The sequence below is a fragment of the Triturus cristatus genome, chromosome 1_2, assembly GCF_964204655.1.
Source record: "Triturus cristatus chromosome 1_2, aTriCri1.1, whole genome shotgun sequence".
Lineage (NCBI taxonomy): Eukaryota > Metazoa > Chordata > Amphibia > Caudata > Salamandridae > Triturus > Triturus cristatus.
Genome location: NC_140580.1, coordinates 926,232,305 through 926,258,993, shown reverse-complemented (window position 1 = coordinate 926,258,993; position 26,689 = coordinate 926,232,305). Strand labels below are relative to the sequence as shown.

The window sequence follows — 26,689 nt, the reverse complement described above, 5'->3', positions numbered from 1 at the left end:
GTCAGCAGCTGTCTGCAGTCAGGTTGGAATGTGACTCACAGAGACTGTCGCTTTAGCGACCCATCAGCAACAGGCTTTATTTTCCCATCTGCAGCACTAGTTTTTATGACTCAGAGACTTTTGGTAGCTCAGCCAAACATTAACGCCCTGATTATGAATGTTCCTCCTCAAAGGTTGGAGTTTTTCCTACTGGCTGTTTTGATTTGCCATGCTGTACTAGTGCAAAGGGTTAATATCCCTACTGGAAAGAACATATACCATGCATATTCGCAAAACTGTATTTTATGTGGTCGGATATCGGTGTGAGTTACTGCTTTTCTTACAGAGAACCTTTTGTTACCTTTTCAACTTGAGCTGCACGGCACCTGGTGCTGAGGGTTGGAGGGTACTTTGTATAAATAACATGGGTTTAAAACCCTTTGACAATGGGACTTGCATTTCTCGTGTGTCCAGGAGTTTTCAGGCAGCAATAAAATGTCAAGATAACTATGGTGAATAAGTTTCCTTGTGGAGCGAGATCAGCATTTAGCTTACTGTCAGTTTTCACTCATCATAAAGTAACTCAGAGGGTTAATATGCCTGCTGCAAAGAACATGAACCCTTCATATTCGCAGAACGGTATTTTATGGGGATAGCTGCGAGTTACTGTTTTTCACACAGAAATCCTTTTGCTACTTGTGGACGTCTATTGAGGGCACCTGGCACTGAGCTGAGGGGGTAGAGGGTGCTTTGTATAAGTGTCCCCAGGCTATTTATCCTGCAAGCAATTCAAAAGAAGAAACTGTTGTGGTCCAGCAACTGTGTTTTGAGGCTGTGGTTAATAGTACAGGCTACCCTGCCAGCAGTTTTAAGATCTTAGAGTTTCTTTTTGGTCAATTGGGTGTCATTTCTGATGTTTATCTGTTTCCCTGGACTTCATTGCTGTATTTTACTCCTGGTTAAGTGTTGCTCGAAGTGTCACACATTTGGTCATTGAATGTCACTCAAACTACACTGAAAGTATGAAAATGTCACATATAAGCAATCTGAAACCTTGGCAGCTATGAGCAACATCAGAATTAGGTGGCTGGAATAACCCAAAAACAACATTTGCAAAAAAACAAAATATGTGTTACTCATTTTACACTTTGATTTAAAAATTGAATGGAGCTCTATCTAATGTGATGCGTTTATGTCTATGGTTGTTGGCCTGTTTTACCATTGGTGGTGTAGTCATGAGTGATAGCGCAAAAAGAATTTTGAGAAATGGAGTGATGCAATTATCCTCACATGAAATACATTTGGGTGATGGGAAAAGGACAGCTGTATGAGCATTCAAAGAATTGTCCTGACATATAGTATTTCTTCAAAAAAGCAGTTGTCCATAAAAGTGCACTCAAATCTGGAGAATGATTACATCACGTTTATAAACAGCCTGTGGATGAAATATCTAAGTGGAGGTGCAGGAGTGGAAAAGGGGAGCGTTTCATAATTTACAGCTCGAGGAGTGAGAATTCTCAGTGGTTATAGGAGGGAGAAAATAAACACGAATGACATTGATCAGTTTCTTGAGTTAAGATGCGTAACAAAATGAACAATTATATAACTGTTCTGTTTTCACGACATCCATGTTAATATGCTTAACCCACACCGGAATTTGAGTTTTTTTTCTGATTTTTCTAATAAAAGCAATATAACACAAGTACTTACTTCGTCCTGAATAGCCACTTCATTTTCCTCAGCACTAGGAAGGGGACTCTAATGATAAAAGAGAAAATCAGAAAGAATTATTTATGTAAAAATATGATAGTTAATGAAGCATGTAGGAAGGGAAGATCTTTCTAGCATGGTTACCCCCACTTTTTGCCTGGTGTCAGTGTGTTTTTGACTTAGTTTGCTGGGATCCTGCCAATCAGGACCCCAGCATATGTGCTTTCTCCTCTAAATTGGTTCTGGTAAGTACTGTGATACCTCCAAAATTGGCTACTGGTGTACTCTTAGAAGTCCCAAGTATATGGTACTGAAGTACCCTGGGCATGGGTACACCAGGGGCCTCCAATGGGCTGCAGCAGGTATTGAGTCACCCATGGGAGACCACTTCAACTGTTATTACTAGGTTGCCATTGCAGCCGGTGTGAGTTGGTGTTTGCACCTCTCAAGAAACATATAAGTTTCCTTATATCTGAGGTCACTGAACTTAAACCCTATAAGTCACTCCATGGCAGGTACTTCATTCCTGAGGTTACAACTGTGAGGATGATCCTGCATAAGCAGGATACCCCTATAAACCCAGAAGTTGAGTCTCCAAGCTTTGTGAGTGTGGTCAGCCATTTTTAGACATATAGTGGACATCAGTCATTACGAGATATCTAACTATATAGTCGCTGCACCAAACCCAGTCATGTTTGGTATCAAACATGTTGGAATCATATCCCAACACTGAAGCTCAACTCGGAGAAGACAGAGTTCCTCGTCCTTAGACCCTCCCCCTCTACATGGGACAACACCTGGTGGCCAACCGCCCTCGGCAGCCCTCCCACCCCCACTGACCACGCACGGAACCTCGGCATTGTACTCGACTCCTCCTCTCCATGACCGGACAGGCCAACGCCATCGCCTCCAGCTGCTTCAACACCCTCCACATCCTCCGAAAGACCATCAAATGGATCCCCCCAAATCACGTAAGACCGTAACCCACACACTCATAACCAGCAGTCTCGACTACCGAAATGCCCCCTACGCCGGGATCAACAACACTCTGCTATGCAAGCTCCAGACCATACACAGCACTGTAGCCAGACTCGTACTCGGCATCCCTCTACACGAACACATGACCCAACACCTGCGGAACCTCCAATCGCTCCCTGTCGAGAATAGAGTTACTTTCAAGATACTCACCCATGCCTGTAAATGCCTCCACAAGACCAGACCCCAATACCTCAACGAAAGAATCTCCTTCCACCTGCCCAAGAGAAACCTTTGATCCGCTGACCTCGCCCTTGCCGAAACCCCGCGCATTCGCTGAGCCAGCACAGGTGGAAGAGCCTTCTCCTACATCGCAGCCAATACCTGGTACGAGCTCCCAATCGACATCAGACACGCCCCTCCCTGAACATATTCAGGGAGACTCTCAAGAACTGGCTCTTTGACTAAACCCCCCCCCCCAAACCCCCAACAGCACCTTGAGACCCTCAGGGGTGAGTAGTGCACTTACAATTCCCCTGAGTGATTGATTGATTCCAGTGTTGGAAGTATGGTGCAATGTATTAGGGGGGCCCCATAGGAGACCTCCCTGTACTCCTGTAAACAGACCTTCAGGGTCTGCAAGCAGGCTAGTGCTGATGCTGACCACAGAAACAATGCTGCCCTCCTGCTGCTGAGCCAGGCTTGTGCAGGGGAAGGTAGAACAATAGGTTTTCTGTTGCAGGGATGTGTGACCACCTTCTAGACAGGACTTAGTGTATTGGGCCTGGGGTGGGGGGGCTTGCCAGTGCCACCAAACTGCTTTGAAGGGCACAGATGATACCATCCTTGCATACTCTAGTTTGAGTCAGTTCAGGAACCATTGGTTCCCGCTCTGGCGCAAAACTGGACAAAGGACAGGGGAATATCCTCATCTCCTGTCCAGCCCCTCCTCTGGGAGGGACCCCCAAGTCATCCCAACCCTTTCCTTGGGTACTTAAGGGCTCCTCTGTGGGTGGGTCCTCAGATTTGTCAGGGGAACAGACTCAACACTGAAACTACGTCGCTCTTCAATCGTCGGGCCACTTGGACTTCGAATGGAACCGTGACTGCACCAAGGAAGACTCCTTCTGCTCCTAGTCTCGTTGTTCTTCAAGTCTTCAGCGTCGCCTGTGTCTGTGCTTAATCCAGGTTCTCTAAAAGACATGTGGGTACCAAGGACACCTAAAAAAATCCCTCTTCGAATGAAGGAGTCACTCCCCTCCATCTGCAGGCACCGCAAATAAGCTGACTGGTCTGCTGCTCCTGTCATCCTACAGACTTATTGAGGCCCAGCAACACAGGTGGTGGTTCTGCAGCTCCTTAGGGGCCAGACCTGTCTTCTCAGCAATTTCTGAGGACAGTATCCCTCGTCGGGCCACTGGGACCAATTCCCTGTGCAATGCGTTAACTTGCGGTTGCCAAGGCTTATTGGCTCTGTGCTCCAGAGATCTTTGAGCTACAAGAAGCTTAAGCCTGCAGCACCTCACTTCCTGAAGGTAAGAGTCCTCCCTGCATCTCCTGCATCATGGGCCTCTCAATTTGGTCAGCCTCTTGAGGTCTTTGTTCAACTCCTGTGCCTCTGGCCTGTGGGTCCTCTCAAGGGTCTTTCTTTGCTTCAGTGGCCTTTCCTGCTTGCTTGGGCCTGTTCTGACTCTCCTACCTTTGGTGAGTCTCTTGGACATTGCTGGTCCCAACGTTTGCTCCTTTTTCTTCCCCACGCTACCGACCACCTAGACACGACATCTGACGTGGGACAGCTCGTGCCCAGCTCCGGGTCTTCTTCAGCATCACCTGGTCCTCACAGCTGCAGCGACAAGGTCACAGTCATCTCTTCAGAACCTCCCGACATCGGTGGGCATTGTGCTTCTGTGCCTCCTGGTCACCTTCGAGTGGCATAGACTCTGTCTCCTCTGCTTGCAGGTTCTTCACTTCAAGAAGCAACCATTGGATTCCACCAGACTCCTTCACAGTCTTCTCCAGAGGCATCTTCTTCATAGCCTCCCGTTAACATCTAGAGCAGATTCCGACGTCACTTCATCCCTATGCACCTGGGTTCCCCGGTGCAGGTAACTTGGATTCTGGGGTTTCTACGGGTGGGTGGCTCGCCAACTTTCTGTCTTCCAAAGGGTCTCTTCAGGGACTTCCGGGAATGGTCCTTCTTCTTTAAAACTGCAACCGCGATTTCTCCATTGACTTCCATGAGGCTGTGATTCCACTCTGCGCACAGCTTCCCTGCTGTTCCTGGGTACTTAGCTTGGATGGTTCTCTTTGTGTCCCTGGCTCCTCTGAGTCTTCTGGTCCAAGTCCCATTGCCCTTTGCAGTTGACATTCAACTTTATTAGTATATGGTTTGGTCTACTCCTGGAAACCACTGTATTTTGTGCTACTTACCTGATTGTTTTCCAAGTATTCTTGTGTGTGCTATTGTTATCTCCAGGTAGGAGATATACCAATGTGTTAGTGACTTTGTTGTGTAATAAATAAACGTATTTTTATAGATACACTGTGTGGTTCGTTTTCATGTTACTTACACTGTTGATTAAAATTGGTAAAAGAGGCTTCTTTATAATCCTTCAAGATAGGCCTGAAGGCTGCTCTCCAAAGCTACCACTTTGAGAGCTTTCTATGGTTATCAAAGACCACAAAAATCACCATAAGGGTTGCCTGGATTAGTACAAGGTGCATCGTTCGGATAAGTGTGCACAATATACAAAGCTAGCCTCCTACAGAGCATTTTTTCAGGTGCAATCTTGGGGCCAGATTTAGAGTTTGGCGGATGGGAATACTCCGTTACAAATGTGAGGATATCCAGTACGCCCTACTACAATTCCATTATATCCTATGGAAATCGTAATACAGCGGACAGGATACCCGTCACGTTTGTGATGGAGTAACTCATCTGCCAAACTCTAAATCAGCCCTTAGCCTTTAAGACCTACACAACAGTTTTGTCAACTTAATTTAGTTATTGATAGATCTATCTAACAACAGTGTTGAATGCACTTGAACGGGATTATTGTGTAATTGCAATATTTCTGTTATCTAATGTGATATGGCATTTGTACAATAGAAATAAAATTATACTGCATTTGTGAAGCTGTAATGCAACGTCACTCCCTGGAAAGCCAATTCTGTTTGCAGAGGTAAACAGCTGTTGCCGACTCCACAGTGTTAAATGCCAGACCGATCTTGTGGAAACACAATTCTTGCATTGTACTCACCCACCCCCATGCTAACCTGATAATATATTAATACCTCACATATCATATGTGGGAATGCTATTACCATTTTATGGTATTGTCACTAATTTTTCATAAAACCCTAAATAAAGGTGGCTGTCTCCCAAAATGCCCCAGAGACGAAGACCGCTGCCCAAGGGTACAGACTGGACTAAAGAAGCAAGAGTCATAAAGAATGAATCAGGGCTGCCTAAATCGGAGAACAGAGGGTTGAACGTGTGAAAGGAATAGCCCGGAACAGATCATACTAAGTACCCAAGTCTGTGCACAAGACTTTAGTCTTAAATGAGTCTGAAATGTGTGCCTCAGCAAAACAAAGATGGTCATGAGTGTGGAGAATCTAACCTTGGAACTAGGTCCTGGTCTCTCATAGATAATGGATAAAAGGTATCTCTAGTTCTCTCTTAGAATGGTAAGCATGAGCAAATCAGTGCCAAGCAGGATATTCTTCAGTTCTTCACAAACATCTATCAACAGACTGATTATACTAACATCTTCAAGTGATTTTGCCTCAATTGTCTGATCCAGCTTCTGGTCAGCAGCATTTGGTGTAGGTAACTGGATGAAACAAAAAAAGAACTAACATTTACAACAAAACAAAATTATGTGTGGGTTAATTTTGCATTTGTTTTTCATAAATCATTGAAGTTTATCTGATGTGATCACTGGGTTTCTAATGACCCTTACCTCCTTACCATTGGTGAAGGGGTCATAAGTGTAAGTCAGAAAATAATTTCAAGACATAGAGCTATGGGAATACCTCCACAAGAAATACATTTGAGTGATGGGAAATAGACAGGTGTATGAGCAGTCTAAAAATTATCACAGTATATGCATAACATATGAATCATGATGGAAGGTAAGATTGCAATAAGTCTAACCACTGGCAATCGCTTGGTGTAACATTACAACCCATCATTCTTTTGCCCACCATGCCAATTCTGATTAAACCCAGTCATATGCAAAATAACGATTGACCGGGACTCAGCCCTGAGCAATTAATTACCAATGGATGAGATTAGTTCAAGCATTCTATGCATAACTTTTTTGTATACTATAGTATAGATATAGTTGTTAAAAATTACAGATTCCCAGAAAAGGAGGCAGTGATAAAAGAGACGAGTGAAGAGGGGGAGATTTGCAATAAAGAGCTAAAGCAGTGAGATTCTTTTAGGATTCTAAGATGAAGAAAATAAGCACGAATTACATTGAATGGCTTCTTAAGTGTAGATACTTAACAATATGAACAATTTTATAAATGAATTCTGCTTTTAGGAAGTCTAAGCTGATGCAATTTAGTTTCAATGAACTGGGAACTGTTTTAAACTTTTATCATAAAAGCAGTATATATTAGAGAATAAAACTACTTACTGTGTCCTTTGTGCCCTCTTCACTATCCACTGCACTAGGAGGCAGACTCTAAAGGCGAAAGAAAAAGTCCGAAAGATTTCTTAATGAATGATAAACTATGAAAATTAATGTAGAGTTTTCACAAGAGCAATCATAGTCTATAAAACACATGACTGCAGTGGCACCTTCATATTGATACGGACAGATCCACGTAAAAAACAGTGTTAAATGTAATGTAAGGGGGTAATACTGCAGTTGTGACATAGTAATACAGCATTACAACATGTAAAGGCTAATTCTTTTATCAATAACAAAAGATTGTGCTAATTCCACTTTTTGTAATGGATTGTTATTATCATTTTTGGGTCAAACAGTAATTATTACACACTTTGATCATTCATTCAGACACCTGAAAATGTTCCAGTAGAATACACTCATGTCTTGTACATTGTTACGTTGAAACTCTACTCATGTAAATGACAGAAAAACTTGTGGAAACACTATTTCTGTTTAGTGCACCCCAGTCTAAGCTAAAATTGTGTTAATTAATACCTTGAATACCGTGTGTGGGAATCCTATCACCAATTCATGGTACTGTTACTTATTTTTGTGACTCTCCAAATGGGTCGGAAGGTGTAAGTATGAGTACTGAACACCAATATTAACTCTTTCCATATAATGAGGGTCCATGAATAAGCAAGTCTACGTTTTTTCTTTGACGAAATATCCTGAAAATGAGTTAATGGAAAAGCAAATACATATCCACAAATCATAGAACAGCTGCTCAGAGGATGACAAAGTATTTGCAAGGCCACATAAAGGAAAAAAATGAAATATGACATTTGACAATGGAACCTTATATCTGAGAGTTGGGCTGAACTGAAGGAGCAGAAGTGAATCAGTGGATAAAGACTGACCACACCACAGAATTGAGATGTAAATAGATAAGACAAAGGGAATAGTCTGGGACAGTTTTTTATTGAGTACCAAAGTCAATACACAAGACATAGGTCTCTATGTGCTCTGAACTGTGTGCATCAGCAAAGCCTAGAAGGCCCAGACAATGAAGAATTTAAACAAAGTAACCATGGGAACCAGGTCCTTGTTTGTGGTGGATGATGGTCAAAATGTGTCTCTACCTCTCTCTTTGTGTGATAAGCATTAGTGCCTCAGTGCCGGTCATGATATCTTTACGGTTTGCACAAATGCATTTCAACAGGCTGAGTATGCTAACCTGTTCAATTGATGTTTCCTCAGTTTCTTCATCTGGCCTCTGGATGGCAATATCAGAAGGAGGTGGCTGGAGGAAACAAAAAAAAATACCCCTAACATTTACAACAATACTCAATTAGGTGTGCTCCTTATATCCACTTTACTTTCACAAATCCATCACATTTTATCTGTGATGAATACTGGTTGTCTGAGGCCCTTGACCTCTTTTTCATTGGTGACAGAGACATGAGTGAAGGCCAAACAATAATTTTAGGAAATGGAGGTATGTCAATACCATTGCAAAGATTTAATTCCACTGATGGGAAATGGATAACTGTATGAGAACTCAAAGACAATCGTTTTTGAAAATAGCAGATGTCATAGAAAGCTCATGACAATCTGGAAAAAGTTTACAATACTATTAAATACCAACTGGGGATAAAGCGCAAAAGTGGTGAATCAGGGGTTACGTGAAGGGGGAGAAGTATGGTATAAAGAGGTAAAAGAGTTAAGAGTCAAGAGGTATTAGGGGGATGAAAATATGCATGAATGACAGTGAATGGCCTTTAGAGTGGCAATATGTAACAAGGTGAACAGCCATGCAATTGTACTCACTTTTTAAGAAATCCTCTCTGAGCCACTTAATCTACACTGAACTGGCAACATTGTTAGATTTTGGTATAAAAACAGTATACATATTAGAGAAGTAACTGCTTACTATGCCCCTCGTGGCCTTTTCCCTATCCACTACAGTTGGAGGCCGACTCTAATGGTAAAAGAGATAGTCAGAAAGTGTTCTCCATGAAAGACAAACTATGGTAATTAATGAAAGTTTTCTCAGGTGCAATTTTAGTTTCTATGACCAAATCAAGTGCAGTGGTGTCCTTATGTCCACAAGGTCAGACCCATATAAAAGCAGTGTTGGACATGCTGTAAGGGTATTATACTGCATTTGTGAACCAATAGTACAGCATTACATAATATGGAAGATAATCATTTTATCACCAACAGTTAATGCTAATTCCACATTGTTTCTGAAAATGCATTTTTATTATCTTGTTTAGGTCAAGCAGAAATCATAGTATAGTTCTGACGCTCATGTCGACACCCTTACCAAAGTCATCAAGTGCAAAGAAAAAAAAGTTCTATTTGCATACTCCTGCATCTCTAACAGTCATCATCAGCTGGCATTGTAGAATGTTTTATGATAAGGGTTTTTAGATATATTATGACGTAATTCACTGGGTGGCCCATTTAGGATACTCAAACTGAAATCACTCATGTCTTGTACATTTTTACATGGAAAGTTCGGACTTTGAAATGTCAGCAAAACTTGTGGGAATTCTCTTTCTGCATGGAACTCCCCACTCTGAGCTATGACTGTGTTAATATCTGGAATTTGTGGTACTGTCACTCATTTTATATGAATCCCCAAACGAATTTGAAAATTCATGGTATGAATAGTGAACACCACTATTAACTCATTTCCTATAATGAGTGCTCGTGAATATGCTAGGCTCAGGTTTCAACGTGGCAAAATAACTTGAAACTGAGTTTATGGAACAGCAAATACATATCCAACAATCTTAGATCAATGACAGGGCAGGCATATATATATGAGGAAGTACATGAGTTTAGAAGACCACATACAGGAAAAGACAAAATAGTGCCTTGAACAGATGGTAGTTCATGTCTAAGAAGTGGGCTGGAGTGAAGGAACGTAAGTCATAAAGAATGGATAAGGGCTGCCTAAACCAGAGACCTATAACAGAGTAGTGGATGGTGTGAAGAGAATAGCCTGGAAAACTTCATACTATATGCTCAAGTAAGTGCCCACGTCGTTAGCCCGGGTAGGCTCTGAAATGTGTGCAGCAGCAACAACAAGATGGTACAGAGGATGAAGAATCTATTCTTGGAACACTGTCATGGTCCTTCAAAAGTAATGGACAAAGTGTGTCTCTCGTGCTGTCTTAGCATGATAACCATGAACAACTCATGAGATTTTTCAGATTTTTACAAATGTATATCAATGGACTGAATATACTAACCTCTTCGAGTGATATTTCCTCAATTGTCTGATCTACGTCCTGGTCAGAAACATTGGTTATAGGTGACTGGAAGAAACAAAAAATAAGAAACATTTCCAACAAGACAAAACCATCTGTGCCTATCATTTTACATTTCGCTTCAAAACATCATTACATTTTATTTGATTGGATCACTGGGCCTCTAATGCCCTGACCTCTTTACCATTGGTGATGGAGCCATAAGTGTAAGCCAAACAATAATTTTAAGAAATGAAGGAATGTTAATACTTCCACAGAAAATTCATTTGGCTGATGGGAAGGGAACAGGTGTTTGAGCATTCTAAAACATTGTCACAGTTTATAAATAGTTGTTAAAAAATTCAGATTTCCAGAAAAGTTCATGAAAAACGTTGACAATACTTTTATATGCAGATTGGGAATGACGTGCTGAAGTGATGATGAAAGAGATTAGTGAAGAGGGAGGGATTTGGAATGAAGAGCTAAAGCAGTGAGAGTCTTAGAGGATTCGAAGAGGAAGAAAATAAGGTCGAAGGACATTTGGTGGCTTGTTAAGGGGAAAAAATCCAACAACATGAACATTTTTAGAAATGTATTCTACTTTTAAGACGTCCAAGCTGATGAACTTTAGCTTCAATGAACTGGGAAGTGTTTTTGACTTTTATAAGAAAAACAGTATACCCTTACATTTTTCACAAATATATATCAACAGGCGGAATATACTAACCTCTTCGATTGATGTTTCCTCCATTGCTTGATCCTGCCCTGTTGGGGCAACCTCAGAAGTAGTTGGCTGAAGGAAATAAAAAAAAAACTAGCATTTACCACTAGACACAATTATTTGCGCTCCTTGTATTACACTTTGCTTTCACAAATCCATCAAATTGTATCTGTGATGATTGCTGGTTTTCTAAGGCTTTTGAACTTTTTTTCATTGGTGATGGAGGCATGAGTGAAGGCAAACAATAATTTTAAGAAAAAGAGGAATATCAATACCACTATACAAATAATTAATTTCACTGATGGGAAATAGATAGCTGTATGAACACTTATAGATTTGTCTTGGTATACAAATAGTCTTTGAAAATAGCAGACGTCATGAAATGTTCATGACAATCTAAAAATGTACACAATACTACTATATACAAACTGGGGATTAGGTGCTGAGAATGTGAAGCAGGAGATGAGTCAAGGGGTAGACGTTAGTTATATAGAGTTAAAGGAGTTTAGATTCTTTGGCAACTGTAGGGGGAACACAATAAGCACAAATTGTATTGAACGGCCTTTGGAGTAGCAATATATATTTATATTTATGTGTGTGTAGTAGAGAACAAAACTACTTACAATGTCCTTTGTGGCCTCTTCACTATCTACTGCACTGGGAGGCAGAATCTAACGGCAAAAGAAAATGTCAGAAAAAGTTCTCAATAAATGACAAGCTATGCAAATTAATGTTGAATTTTCACAGGTTCAATCATAGTCTCTATAACCCACAAAACAGCAGAGGCACCCTTATTTAGATAAGGCCAGATCCAGGTAAAACCAGTGTTATATCTGATGTAAGGGGGTATTACTGCATTCTTGACACAGTACTCACGAATCCTTTTATCACAACTTAAAAAGCTTATTCCACGTTTAGTTTTTAAATCGATTTTTAGTATAATGTTTCAGTCATACAGTAATCATTCCTCACTTACATCCGTCATGTAGACACCCTTAAATAGTTCCAATAGAATACACTCATGTCCTGAAATTTTTTACATTGAAACTCTAATTTTTTAAATGTCAGAAACACTTGTAGAAACACTGTTCCTGTTTGGTACACCCCGTTCTAAGACAAAATTGGGTTAATACCTTCAATTACATGTGCAGGAATCCTATGTCAAATTCATGGTGCTCTTACTTTTTTTTTCAAGACTCTGTAAGTGACTCTGTAGGTTTCAGTATGAGTACTGAACCCCAATATGAACCAATTCCGTATAATGAGTCTTTGTGAATGTGCAAGGTTCTGGTTTATCTGTCGTGAAATACCATGAACCTGAGTTTATGAAACAACAAATACATGTCCAGATATTATAGACCAGTGGCTTGGAGGATATGACAATCTATTTAAGAGGCCAAGATGTATGAAAAGATGAAAAAAGACCTTAGAGAAATAGCACTTTAGGTATGGCGGTTGGACTGAACTGAAGGAGAAGGAGTGAAACAATGAATGAAGACTGACTATATCATAGAACTGATTGGAAAATAGATGAGAGGAAGGGAATAGTCTGGAATAGTTCTTCTATGTACCAAAGTCAATACACGAGACGTAATTCTCTATGTGCCCTAAAATGTGTGCATCAGCAAAGCCTAGAAGGACAATGAAGAATGTAACATGGGAACCAGATCTTTCCCTGTGGTAGATGATGATTAAAGTATGTCTTTGACTCTCTCTTTGAGTGATAAGAATGAGTGACTTAGTGCTGACCATGATACCCTTACATTTTTCACAAAAATATATCAGCAGCCGGAATATACTAACCTCTTCGATTGACGTTTCCTCCATTGCTTGATCCAGCCTTGGTGTGGCCACATCAGAAGTAGGTGGCTGAAGGAAACAATAAAAACACTAGCATGATGAAGATGAAAATGATGAAGCAGGAGGTGAGTCAAGGGGTAGACGTTAGTTATATAGAGTTAAAGGAGTTTAGAGTCTTTGGCAACTGTAGGGGGAACACAATAAGCACAAATTGTATTGAACGGCCTTCGGAGTAGCAATATATATTTATATTTATGTGTGTGTAGTAGAGAACAAAACTACTTACAATGTCCTTTGTGGCCTCTTCACTATCTACTGCACTGGGAGGCAGAATCTAACGGCAAAAGAAAATGTCAGAAAAAGTTCTCAATAAATGACAAGCTATGCAAATTAATGTAGAATTTTCACAGGTTCAATCATAGTCTCTATAACCCACAAAACAGCAGAGGCACCCTTATTTAGATAAGGCCAGATCCAGGTAAAACCAGTGTTATATCTGATGTAAAGGGGTATTACTGCATTCTTGACACAGTACTCACGAATCCTTTTATCACAACTTAAAAAGCTTATTCCACGTTTAGTTTTTAAATCGATTTTTAGTATAATGTTTCAGTCATACAGTAATCATTACTCACTTACATCCGTCATGTAGACACCCTTAAATAGTTCCAATAGAATACACTCATGTCCTGAAATTTTTTACATTGAAACTCTAATATTTTAAATGTCAGAAACACTTGTAGAAACACTGTTTCTGTTTGGTACACCCCGTTCTAAGACAAAATTGGGTTAATACCTTCAATTACATGTGCAGGAATCCTATGTCAAATTCATGGTGCTCTTACTTTTTTTTCAAGACTCTGTAAATGACTCTGTAGGTTTCAGTATGAGTACTGAACCCCAATATGAACCAATTCCGTATAATGATTCTTTGTGAATGTGCAAGGTTCTGGTTTATCTGTCGTGAAATACCATGAACCTGAGTTTATGAAACAACAAATACATGTCCAGATATTATAGACCAGTGGCTTGGAGGACATGACAATCTATTTAAGAGGCCAAAATGTATGAAAAGATGAAAAAATACCTTAGAGAAATAGCACTTTAGGTATGGCGGTTGGACTGAACTAAAGGAGAAGGAGTGAAACAATGAATGAAGACTGACTATACCATAGAACTGATTGGAAAATAGATGAGAGGAAGGGAATAGTCTGGAATAGTTCTTCTATGTACCAAAGTCAATACACGAGACGTAATTCTCTATGTGCCCTAAAATGTGTGCATCAGCAAAGCCTAGAAGGACAATGAAGAATGTAACATGGGAACCAGATCTTTCCCTGTGGTAGATGATGATTAAAGTATGTCTTTGACTCTCTCTTTGAGTGATAAGAATGAGTGACTTAGTGCTGACCATGATACCCTTACATTTTTCACAAAAATATATCAGCAGCCGGAATATACTAACCTCTTCGATTGACGTTTCCTCCATTGCTTGATCCAGCCTTGGTGTGGCCACATCAGAAGTAGGTGGCTGAAGGAAACAAAAAAAACCCTAGCATGATGAAGATCTAAATGATGAAGCAGGAGGTGAGTCAAGGGGTAGAATTAGTTATATAGAGTTAAAGGAGTTTAGAGTCTTTGGCAAATGTAGGAGAAACAAAATAAGCACAAATTATATTGAACAGGCTTTCGCGTAGCAATATGTAACAAGATGAACCGTCATGTAATTGCTCAGCTTTTCGGAAATTCTAGCTGATCCACTTAACCTTCACTGCACTGGAAAATATTTTCACCACTTCTGCATCTCTAACAAACAGCAACAATAGGCATTCTACAAAGTTTGTTTGATTATTTCAGCTGGGGATTTTAGATCTATTGTGACATAATTCACCGGATGGCCCATTTAGAGGGTTCCAATAGAATCTGGTCAATCTTATTCTCTGTTGAATGGTCTGGTGCTACTCACATTGCCTTATGAATTAATTTGTGTGGGAATGCACTACCGTTTATCATCAGACTATTCAGGGCACAGAGATCTGCCAGCCTTTCACCCTTCTTGTTCATGTCGCCACAGCCATGGTTGCCCATTACTTCTTCGTACCCAGTGTTTTTGCTTCCAATTTTGACATTGAGGTCCATCATCAGTATGATGATGTCTCTCTCTAGGTATTTCTACAGGATGGACTGGAGTCTGTTGTAAAACTGTTCTTTTTCCTCGTCTATGCTGTCATTTGTAGGTGCATAGTCCTAGATGACATTCATGTTGATCCTCTTTTTCTTTGTGAAGAAGGTCGCTGTAATGATTCTGGGACTGTGGGCTTCCCATCCAATTAGAGCTCTGTTGGCTGCTGGTGTTAGCATCAGTGTTGCGCTCTGAATATGTGGGGCATTCTCTTCCTTGTGTCCAGAATACGGCAGCATTTCACCTGGAGACTGTCTTTTCTATTTAGACTGTGTCCATCTGGAGGTCCCGGCAGGCGTGAGAGTGATGAGAGGAGCAGACATTGCATCCGATCATCCCCTTGTCATGGCCAGGCTAAAGCAAAAGCCGAAGAAAGCATGGATAGAACCGATAAACCAACGCCATGATAGAACACCATGCTACTCAAAGATACATAGAAATGGAGAGAATATTCTGTCACCCTCAGTAACAAGTTTCAAATCAGGCAAGAACTACAGGACAACAGAGACCCAGTAGAAAGGCAGCGCGAGAAGATCAAAGAACAGTGACATCAACCTGCCAGGAGATACTGTGTTCCCAAGCAACACCAGCAAAAATAATGGATTTCCACCGAAATTCTCTGCAAACTCCAAGTGAGAAAGGAAAAGAAAGCTACAGTCAACACCAGCCAAACAAGAGCAGAAAAAGTGAAAGCTCAAATTAAATACAACAAAACCAACAAGAAAACAAAGAGAAGCTTAAGTGCAGATAAGCGAAGCTTCATTGATGGTCTTGCCACAGAAGCCTAGGAAGCAGCAAGCCATGGAAACTTGACAGAGTTCTACAACATAACAAGGAAACTCTCCAGCAAATACAGCAATCCAGAAAGACCTGTTAAAGACAAAGTAGGGAAGACAATCATGGGTAAAAAATGCCAACAGCGAAGACGAGTGGCGCACTTTGAAAACTTCTGAACCAGCCTGTGCTGCAGTCTCTACCAGACATACAGCCAACTGACAAGGACTTGCCAATCGACTGCAGCAGACCAACCAAGGAAGAAATCCGGAAAGCCATCAAACATCTCAGAAATGGGAAGCCAGCAGGACTTGACAACATTCCTGCAGAGACACTGAAGGCTGACATTGAAACATCATTACACATGCTCTACCCCATGTTTGGAAGGATATGGAAAGTTGAAAAGGTGCCATCAGACTCGAAGGAGGGATATCTCATCAAGATCTCCAAGAAAGGTGACCTGGGTAACTGCACAAACTACAGCGGGATAACTCTTCTATCAACCCCAGGCAAAGTGTTCATCAGAGTCATCCTGAACAGAATAAAGGAACAAGTTGGCGCTCAGTTGCAGGACCAGCAAGATGGCTTCCGCAAAGATAGCTTTAGCACAGACCACATTGCAACACTGCACATCATCATTGAGCAGTCGATGGAATGGAACTCCCCACTCTATGTTAATTTCATTGACTATGAAAGGGCATTCAACAACATGGACAGAGAGACCCTTTGGAAACTCCTCTGCCACTACGGTGTGCCAGAAAAACTCGTAAGAATATTCAGAAACTTTTACAAGGAAATGACCTGCAAGATAGTCCATGGAGGACAATTCATGGAAACTTTCCAGGTGAGGACTGAAGTCCGCCAGGGTTGTTTGCTCTCGCCTTTTCTCTTCCTGCTGGCCATAGACTGGATCATTAAGGCATCCACAGAAAGGAAAAGAAAAGGAATTCAGTGGACACCTAGGATGCAGCATGATGATCTGGACTTTGCACACGACCTGGCCCTACTCTCCAAGACCCATCTGCAGATGCAAGAGAAGTTGGCCTCACATCCACAGGGGAAAAAGCAAGATCCTGAAGGCTAACACGGCCAGCACTACTGCAGTCACTCTTGCAGGTGATGCACTGGAAGAGGTTGAGGGCTTCACTTTCCAGGGCGGTGTCATAGACCCACAGGGCAGCACTGATGCCAATGTCAAGCCAAGAATCAGGGATGTCTTCATTCAGCTAAAGAAGATCTGGAGCTCCAAGGACCTAACACTGCGAACCGAGATCAGGCTTTTTAATACCAACGTAAAATTGCTCCTTCTGTATGGAGCAGAAAATTGGAGGACAAAAGTGACCATCCCCAACAAACTGCAGACTTTCATCAACACCTGTCTGAGGAAAATCTTTTAAATCTCCTGCCCAAACACCATCAGCAACAATGACCAATGGCAGCAGACTTTCCACCTCCCTGATCATGAAGAAATAATGAAATGACGCTGGGGCTGGATAGATCACGCCTGTGTCAAACACCACAAGGCAAGCCCTGACCTTGAACCCTCAAGGGAAAATAAAAAGAGGAAGGCCAAGAAACACCTGGTGCTAAGGCCTCAAGGCCAGGGCCGAACTGGCCGTAGCGGGCACCGGGCAATCCCCCGGTGCGCCGCATGGGTGGGGGACGGTTTTGGGCCCCTGGGGGCCGTTTTTGTTATAGGGCCGTTTTTGCAGCACAGCTGCAAAATCGACCCTGTAACAAAATCGGCCGAAAACCGACCCTGGCAAAGAGCTCGGCGGCAACGCCCCCCCCCCCCCTCCCACTTTGCCACTTGCACTTTGCCAGGGCCGGTTTTGGTTCCCAGTCCGGCCCTGCTCGAGGCTGACTGCAAAGAGATGGGTTACACCTGGAGTCAGATGGAAAGAAAAGCCCAGAACAGAGATGGCTGGATGGAAAGTCCTGGATGATGGCCTATACATCCCAGGAGAGGTAGTAGGTGTAAGTAAGTGATAGAATCTGCTCATGTCTTGCACATTTGTACATTGAAAGTCTGCACATGCAAATGTCAGAAAGACTTCTGGAAATACTGTTTCTGCATGGATCTTCTGAGTTATGAATGTGTTAATACCAAGAACACTTTGTGTGGGGACTCTGTTACCAATTTGCGGTACTGTTACTAATGTTTTCTGACTCTTTAAATGAATATGAAAATACACAGTATGAATAGTGAACACCACTATCAATTCATTCCCCTTACTGAGTGCTCGTGAATATGCTAGGCTCAGGTTTCCCTGTGGCAAAATAGCTTGAAACTGAGTTTATGGAATAGCAAATACATATCCAACAATATTTGATCAACGACAGATACAAAATATATATAAAGAAGTAAATGTGTTTAAAAGGTCACATATAGAAAAAATCGAAAACAGAACTTGGACCGATGGTACTTCATGTCTGAGGAATGGGCTGGACTGAAAGAGCAGGAGTTATAAAGAATAGACAATGGCTGACTAAAGCAAAGAACAGAGAGGGGAATAGTGTGAAGAGAATAGCCTGGAAGAGTTCATACCATGTGCCCAATTCAATGCACAAGACTTTAGCTCTAATAGGATCTGAAATGTGTGCATCAACAATACCAAGATGGTGCAGAAGGTGAAGAATCTAACCGTGGAAGCAGGTCCTGGTCTTTCATAGATAATGAACACAGTGTGTCTGTAGTTCTCTCTTAGCAAGATAACCATGAGCAACGCAGTGCCACAAAGGATATTCCTCAGTGTTTCACAAATAAATATCAACGCACTGAATATACTAACCTCTTCACGTGAATCTTCATCAATTGTCTGATCCAGCTTCTGGTCAGGAACATTAAGTATTGGTGACTGAAAGAAGCCAAAAACAAAAACATTTAAAAGAAAACAAAATTATGTGTACTTGTGATTGTGCATTTCCTTTTGACAAATTCTTGAATCACTAGGTTTGTGATGGAATCATAAGTATTAGTCAACAAATAATGTTGAAAAATGGAGGTATGTGATTACCTCCTCAAGAAATTAATTTGACTGATAGGAAATCGACAGATATATGAGCATTCTAAAAATTGTCACAGTATATAGATGGCAATTAAAAACAACAGATGTATTGAAAAGTTCATGAAACTATGGAAAACCTTTACAATACTTCTATTTACAGATTGGGGCTAAAGTGCTGAAGCAATAATAACATAGAAGAGTGAAGAGGAAGAGATTTGGAATAAAGAGCGAAAGCAGTGAGAGTCCTCGAGGATTCTAAGAGGGAAATAGGTACAAATGACATTGAACTGCTTCTGAAGTGGAGATACGTAACAACAGGAACAATTGTATAAATATATTCTGCTTTTAGGAAGACCAAGCTTCAATGAACTGTGAAATGTGTTTGGCTTTGATCATAAAAGCAGCATATATATTAAAGAACAAAACTGAGTGTCGGTGGCCCCCACCAGCTCAAATTAAGCACTAATAATCAGAGAACAGATGTGTGAATAGCGTGAAGAGGATAGCCTGGAACAGTTTCTGCTATGTCAGTGCCCAAGACTTCAGCCTCAATAGGTTCTGAAATGTGTGCATCAGCAAAACCAGGATGTTCCAGAGGGTGGAGAACCTAAGCTGGGGAGCAGGTCCTGATCTTTTCTGTATAAAAGTCGAAGTGTGTCTCTAGTGTTCTCTCTTAGCATGATAAGCATTACCAACTCAGTGCCAAACAGGATATTCTTCAGCGTTTCACACATGTATAATAACAGACTTAATACACTAACCTCTTCATGGGATTTTTTCTCAATTGTCTGATCCAGCTTCTGGACAGCAGCACTGGGTGCAGGTGACTGGAAGAAACGAAAACCAGAGCTAACATTTACAACAACAAAAAATGATGTGTGCTCATCGTTTTGCATTTGGTTTACAGACACCACAGAATTGCATCTGAAGTGATCACTGGGTTTCTTTCTAACCCTGACCACTTTGCCAGTGATGGAGCATAAGTGTAAATCAAAAATAATGTGACCAATGGTGGTATGCGATCGCCTCTCCAAAAAAAAGTAATTTGGCTGATGGGAAATGGGCATGTGCATGAAAATCCAAAAAAATGTCACAGTATATAAATAGTAGTTGAGAAGAACAGATTTACAGAAAAGTTCACGAAAATAAGGAAAATATTTTCAATACTTTTATATAACGAGCGCTGAAGTGGTGATAAAAGAGATGAGGGAGGAGGAAACGATTTGGAATGAAGAGCGAAAGCAGTGAGAGTCCTCGAGGATTCTAAGAGGAAGACAATAAGGTCGAATCACATTGACTGGGTCGCCAAGTATGGATGTTTAACAAGATTAACAACTGTATAAATGTATTCTGCATTAAAGACGTCCAAGCTGATGCACCTGAGCTTAAATGAACGAGAATCTGTTTTTGGCTTTTAGCATAAAACAGTATATATATTAGATAACAAACAACTTACTGTGTCCATCGTGACCTCTTTACTATCTACTGCACTGGGAGACCGATTCTAGTGGTAAAACAAAACATCAGAAAGAGTTCTCGATGAATGACAAACTATGAGAATTAATGTAGAGTTTTCAGAGGTGTGGGTTATATGCAGTGCTTGAAATGGAAAAATAGAAGTGCAGGTACTCTGTGCCAGAGTACCTGCTTTTTTCTGAGAAGTGCCGGTACTCTCCAATTCAAGGTATTGCCGGTACTCTTCTTCCCTACATAAAAAAAGGGCCGGTATGCCGTACCGGCCAGTACCAGCCCATTTAAAGCACTGGTTATATGTCTCTATAACCCAAGCAACAGCAGGTACCCTAATTAAGATAATACCAGACACAGCTAAAACCAGTGTTGAGTGTAATGTAAAGATATTATATTGCATTTGTGACACAGTTGCACAGCATTACAATATGGAAAAGCTAATCATTTTATCACCAACAAAAAGCTTGTGCTAATTCCACATTTCAAAAAATCGATTTTTGGTAACTTTTTGGTCAAACAGTAATTATTAAATACTTATATCGGTTATGTAGACACCCTTAAATGGTTCCAATAAAACACACTCATGTCTTGTCCATTTTTACGTTGCAACACTAATCTTTTAAATATCAGAAACACGTGTAGAAACACTGTTTGTGTTTGGTACACCCTGCTCTTAGCTAAAATTGGGTTAATACCTTGAATTCCATGTGTGGGGTTCCTTTCGCCAATTCATGGTGCTGCTACTTATTTTTCATGACTCTCTAAATGGGTCTGAAGGTTTTAATATGAGTAATGAACTGCGATATGAACTCGTTCAGTATAATCACGCCTGGGAATATGCAAGGTACTGGTTTCTCTGTGGAGAAATACCCTGAAACCGAGTATAAATACAGAAGGAGGAAATAGTCTGGAATTGTTCTTACTGTGTACCAGTCACTACACAAGACGTAAGTCCCTGTGTGCTCTGAAATGTGTGCATGAGCAAACATAGAAGGCTCAGACGATGAAGAATCTCACATGGGGGCCAGGTCTTTCTCTGATAGTCAGTGTGTCTCTGGCGCTCTCTCTGTGTGATAAGCACGAGTGACTCACCTCCGATATGATATGATAGGCGGAATATACTAACCTGTTCAGTTGATGTTTCCTCAGTTGTATTATTTTGCTTCTGCGCAGGGACATCAGAAATAGGTCGCTGGAGTAAATTTAAAAAAATCCCGTAACATTTACAAAAAGACACAATAATGCATACTCCTCATATTACACATTGCTTTCACAAATCGATCAGTTTTTATCTGTGTTGATTACAGGGTGTTTGAGGCCCTTGACCTCTTTTTCATTTTTTTTTAGAAAAACTTGTTTTTATTAAAACTTCGAGGACAAAAGACATACATGTACATTTTCAGGATCTTATAGGCAGTATACAGTCAGCGATGTTAACATGTCGTATCATGTACACGTACAAGCTCTCTATTCGTGAGCGGCATCACACATCCATTATAACAGTGCAAGTTTCTGTTATGTTTTTAAACTATTTTTCATTGGTGATAGAGGCATGAGTGAAGCCCAATCAATAAATTTAAGAGATTGGGTATGTCAATACCACCACGAGGAATTAATCTCACTGATGGGAAATCGATAAATGTATGAGCACTTAAGGATTTGTCTTGGCATACAAATAGTCTTTAAAAATAGCAGATGTCAGAAACAAGCCATGACATTCTGGTAAAAGTTTACATTACTATTATATACAAACTGGAGATAAAGTATGGTATATTCGGCTAAAGGAATTAGAGTCTTTGAACATTGTTGAGGGCAAAAATAAACACGGATGACATTGATTGGACTTCTTGGTGGCAATACATAACAAGACGAGCAATCCTATTGTTGAACTCAGGTTTTAGAAAATCCTCGCTGGTCCACTTAACCAGCAGCGGCCGGCACAGGTTAATGCGGTGGGGCTGAGTGGGGGCGGGGCAAGTTGACACACTACGGAATATGTATAATTAAATAAATAAATAATACCCATTCTGTCGTCTGTCGACTTCCCCCCGCCTCGCCCTGCCCCAATCCACAGCACTTACCTGTGCCGGCCGCCACAGCACTTAACCTTCACCGAACTGGGAAACATTGCTCGATTTATTTTGTATAAAAGCATTACATTAGAGGAGGAACTGCTTATTATACGTCTCATCGCCTTTTCACTATCCACTGCAGTTGGAGGCAAACTCTAATGGTAAAAAAAAAAGTCAGAAAGAGTTCTCAGTGAAAGACAAACTATGCTAACTAATAAAAGTTTCTCAGGTGCAATTTTAGTCTCTATGACCTAATCAAGTCAGGTCCATATTAAATCAGTGTTGAACATGTTGTAAGGGCATTATACTGCATTTGTGGAACAATAATACAGCATTGCATAATATGGAAACTTATGCTTTTATTACCAATGAAAGTGAATGCTAATTCCACACTTGTTTTGAAAATAATTTTTTATTCTAATTTTTAGGTCAAAAGGGAAACATTAGATAGTTCTATATCATGTTGAAAACATTAAAGAGACCACCCAATGCAAAAAAAGCTATTTTTGTCAACTGCTTTTTCTCAAACAATCAGCAACAGTAGACATGTCCCATCAACACTGATTGGTTGTTGTTACAGACAGTGGTACCCCTAGTTAAGGTATTACACAGTGGCAGGAGCCATTCTGTAGTTATAGTTAGGGTGACTGGAGATAGAGATTTCTGTCCCTTGCACCCGTTTGACGAACATCCGTAAAACTCTGCAGACCTACAGCCCCGTGTTATTCTTGAAGTCCTGAAGGTTTCATTGCATTTTATCAAGGGGATGCAAAGAAAAAAGGGGGATTCCAAAATGGGTGTAAAATCCAATGCTTTTTACATAGACTTTTGTATTTCGTGTAGCAGAAAAACTGTCAGTCTGATTTTCACAACATTTGGAAGGATTATATGTTATGGTATGCAGATGACATTGTGAGTACTGGAGGTAAGTAGGGTAAGTATTTTTTATGTTTTAAGTGTTTTAAATTGAGCTATATCGGTGGCCACGGTAGTACCCCAGTTCTCTCCTGGTACTCTCCAGGTATATAGTGATGACAAGTCATTAGCTGATTGGCTAACTGACTGCATTTACAAAAGTTGAAGGCAGCCATGTTGTTTTCAGTTCAAGTTTCCCTGTGTTCTGCATTACACCATTCAATGTAGGTAAGTATTGGGTTTGGTATTTTTCCCTACCTATTACCACTTTAGGAAAGGGGTAATAGGTAGAGAAAAATATTTATAAGTTTAAATATATATATTTTCTTTAATCGGAAGTACCGAAGTACCGTAAACAAATATTTAAAAAAAATTGCAAATAATATGACACTATTTTTTATAAATATAATGTGCTAAAGTGTATTTTCAATTTTTTACATATTTAAATATATACAAAAAAGTGTAAAATTGTGTATGGAGTAGCGCGCTAATTAGTAAAAATTACCCTGCTACTTTACAAAAAAACACAGCTTAGAGTACACTGCTATAAACATTTATAGAAATAAAAAAGAAAAATGTTAACCTTACAAAATGTTTTTAGGGTACCACGGTACTACCGCGCTCTCTGTTGTTTTTTTTTTAATATATAGAAAGGTTTAAATATTTTGATGTACCTATTACACTTTACTAAAGTGGTAATAGTTAGGGCAAAAATACCATCCCACGAATACTTACCTACATCTGAAGGCGTAACACAGAAAATGGGCAAAGTGTACCCAAAAACATAGCTGCGTTTAACTTTTCTAAAGCCAAAGATTACACAATTAGCTAATGACTCGTAATCACTATGAACTGTGGTACTATCGCAAAATACCTCCATATTTCGCTAAAAACACACAACAGATATCACTAACTTTAAATACCCTAAAACCTATAAATTAGCTACACTACTTACCTAACCTACACAAAATAATCATGTGGGCAACTAATCCTGCTACATTGTAACAAAATGTGACTGGCAGTTTCAGCAGAACGGAAAATACAAAAGTGTACGTGAAATATATTGTAATTACGCATGTTTTGGGATCCTCTTTTTTCATTGGATCCCCTTGACTAAACCATACAAAACGTTTACTCCTTCCACAAAAAAACGGGTGGAACAAGTATGTTAAATTTCGCTGAGATTCAGCAAACGGAGCCAACATTACTAAAAGAGAAAATATTTAAAAATCCATAGGTCGATAATATCTACACATTTGTAAACAAAAAAGGTAACCTATTACCACTGACAAAGTGGTAACAGGTAGTTAATAACAATAAAACTTAATACTTAATTATATGTAACACTCTAACCCATAAGTTAGCAAAACACTGACCGTACAATAATGGAAATTTGTGATAAAAACGATATGGCTGATTTTTACCTTTGGTAAACATAGCCATCAACCAATGTAATTTCCAGTTGTGAACCCCTTGTACCGTGGTATACCGTGAGCGAGCATGGTACACCATAGCACAAAATATAAGTACATTTTAAATAACGTATAAGTTTTACATTACTTACACTATTTACATATACAACCAAAAAATATAAATTTACATATTATAATATATATTTTGCAGATATAAAATGTAAATTTTTTCCCACACTTTAACCCTATGGTTCCTTTAATTTACACACTCCACTTTACGCCACTTGACTGTATAAAAAACTCACTTTACGGCACTCCACTGTACGCTATTTAAAGTATGCTAATCCGCTTTACGACACTTCAGTATACACCACTCTATTGTACACTAATCTACTGTACATTACTCCACTCTACTCCACTGAACTACTCTGTAAGCTACTCCAGTCTACAACACTAGACTCTACACTATTATACTGTTCACCACAGTATCCTAGTACACTTTTGTGTATGACAGTTTCTGGAAACCCCTACACTGTACTGCTCGCTATTCATTGTACCCCTACACTGTACTGCTCGCTATTCAGAGTAAGTCTAGTTTACTCTGTTCCATTATATGTTATTCAACTATACCCCACTTCATAGTACAGTACTGGAGTGTACGCTATTCTAGAGTATGCTAATCCACTCTATAGCACTCCATTTTACTGAAATGCAGTATACACCACTGTTCTTTCCTAATATACTAATATTACACTTAACAAGACTACATTCTGCACCACTAAACTAAACAACACATCACTGTATATTACTAGACTCTATGCTTCGATAATGAACCCTTTTCAATTCTGCAACACTCTACTGTATATTACTCCAGTATATGCCACTCCAATATACGTTAAAAGATTACACGACATTAAACTGAACATTATTACACTGAAGATTACTCAATTCTATGCTACTCCAGTGTATGACACTACACTTTAAGCTCCTCCAGTATACGCATAGCACTGTACCTTATTGCACTGCACCCAACTGTATAGTATGCTATTCAGCTCAGCACCATTGCACTGTACGGCACTCCAATATATGACACTGCACTTTATGAAATTTTAATTGAGAACACTACACTGTACCACACTCAACTTTACGTAAGCCCACTGTGCAGTACTAAACTGTACGCCACTCCACCTTATGATACTCCACTGTACTCCACTCCAGTGTACGCTATTACACTTCACGCCACTTCATTGTACCTGAGTCTACTGTATGCCACTCAACTGTATGCTATTTCAATATATGATATTCCAATACATGCTCCTAGACTGTACAACACTCCAGTCTATAGCACTCGACTGTACACCAGTACAGTGGACGCAAATATACTCTACAGTAGTGTCAGAATGGAGGGGGTGAAGGGCTGAACAATGAGGACTTACCGGATGACGTGTCTTGGCCCGTGCACGGCGCTTCCCCTGAAAAACCAAATCACAAAACCCTTTTACTTTTTCAGGCCTTCGAGGATATCACAGAAATAAAGGAAGGACAAAGTCAGGCATCATTTGAAGGGACAACAGGAAATCCTATCCTGATTGCTACAACAAGATGGGAAGAGGATAAGTCTTTCCCCGATACTGCTCAACCAAGGCCCTTTAAATCGAGTACCTAGAGACCAAGGGGGTGTGGATGCTGAGGACTACACTGCAATGAGAGAACACCTGAGACTGGACAAGCTGTACGGAGCCCAGGGGAATGAAGACGCTGATGGGAGGATCTCTCAATGGCAGGA

The 26,689-nt window shown here is 40.3% G+C and overlaps 1 protein-coding gene across 1 annotated transcript in view; it reads right to left on the bottom strand.

The window, feature by feature from the left end:
• The window catches only part of LOC146868343 (uncharacterized), a 155,329-nt gene extending 128,982 nt beyond the window's left edge, over positions 1–26,347 (bottom strand). The window contains exons 1-15 of the mRNA XM_085624110.1: positions 26,340–26,347; positions 21,631–21,696; positions 20,491–20,538; positions 19,796–19,861; positions 18,819–18,884; positions 14,536–14,601; positions 13,357–13,404; positions 13,074–13,139; positions 11,894–11,941; positions 11,277–11,342; positions 10,553–10,618; positions 8,527–8,592; positions 7,314–7,361; positions 6,435–6,500; positions 1,690–1,737 (exon numbers count right to left, since the gene is read on the bottom strand). Coding sequence (XP_085480236.1) covers positions 1,690–1,737; positions 6,435–6,500; positions 7,314–7,361; positions 8,527–8,592; positions 10,553–10,618; positions 11,277–11,342; positions 11,894–11,941; positions 13,074–13,139; positions 13,357–13,404; positions 14,536–14,601; positions 18,819–18,884; positions 19,796–19,861; positions 20,491–20,499 — 729 coding nt within the window. The 5' untranslated portion in view covers positions 20,500–20,538; positions 21,631–21,696; positions 26,340–26,347. The remainder of the gene's footprint in view (positions 1–1,689; positions 1,738–6,434; positions 6,501–7,313; positions 7,362–8,526; positions 8,593–10,552; positions 10,619–11,276; positions 11,343–11,893; positions 11,942–13,073; positions 13,140–13,356; positions 13,405–14,535; positions 14,602–18,818; positions 18,885–19,795; positions 19,862–20,490; positions 20,539–21,630; positions 21,697–26,339) is intronic.
• Positions 26,348–26,689: the final 342 nt, after the last annotated feature.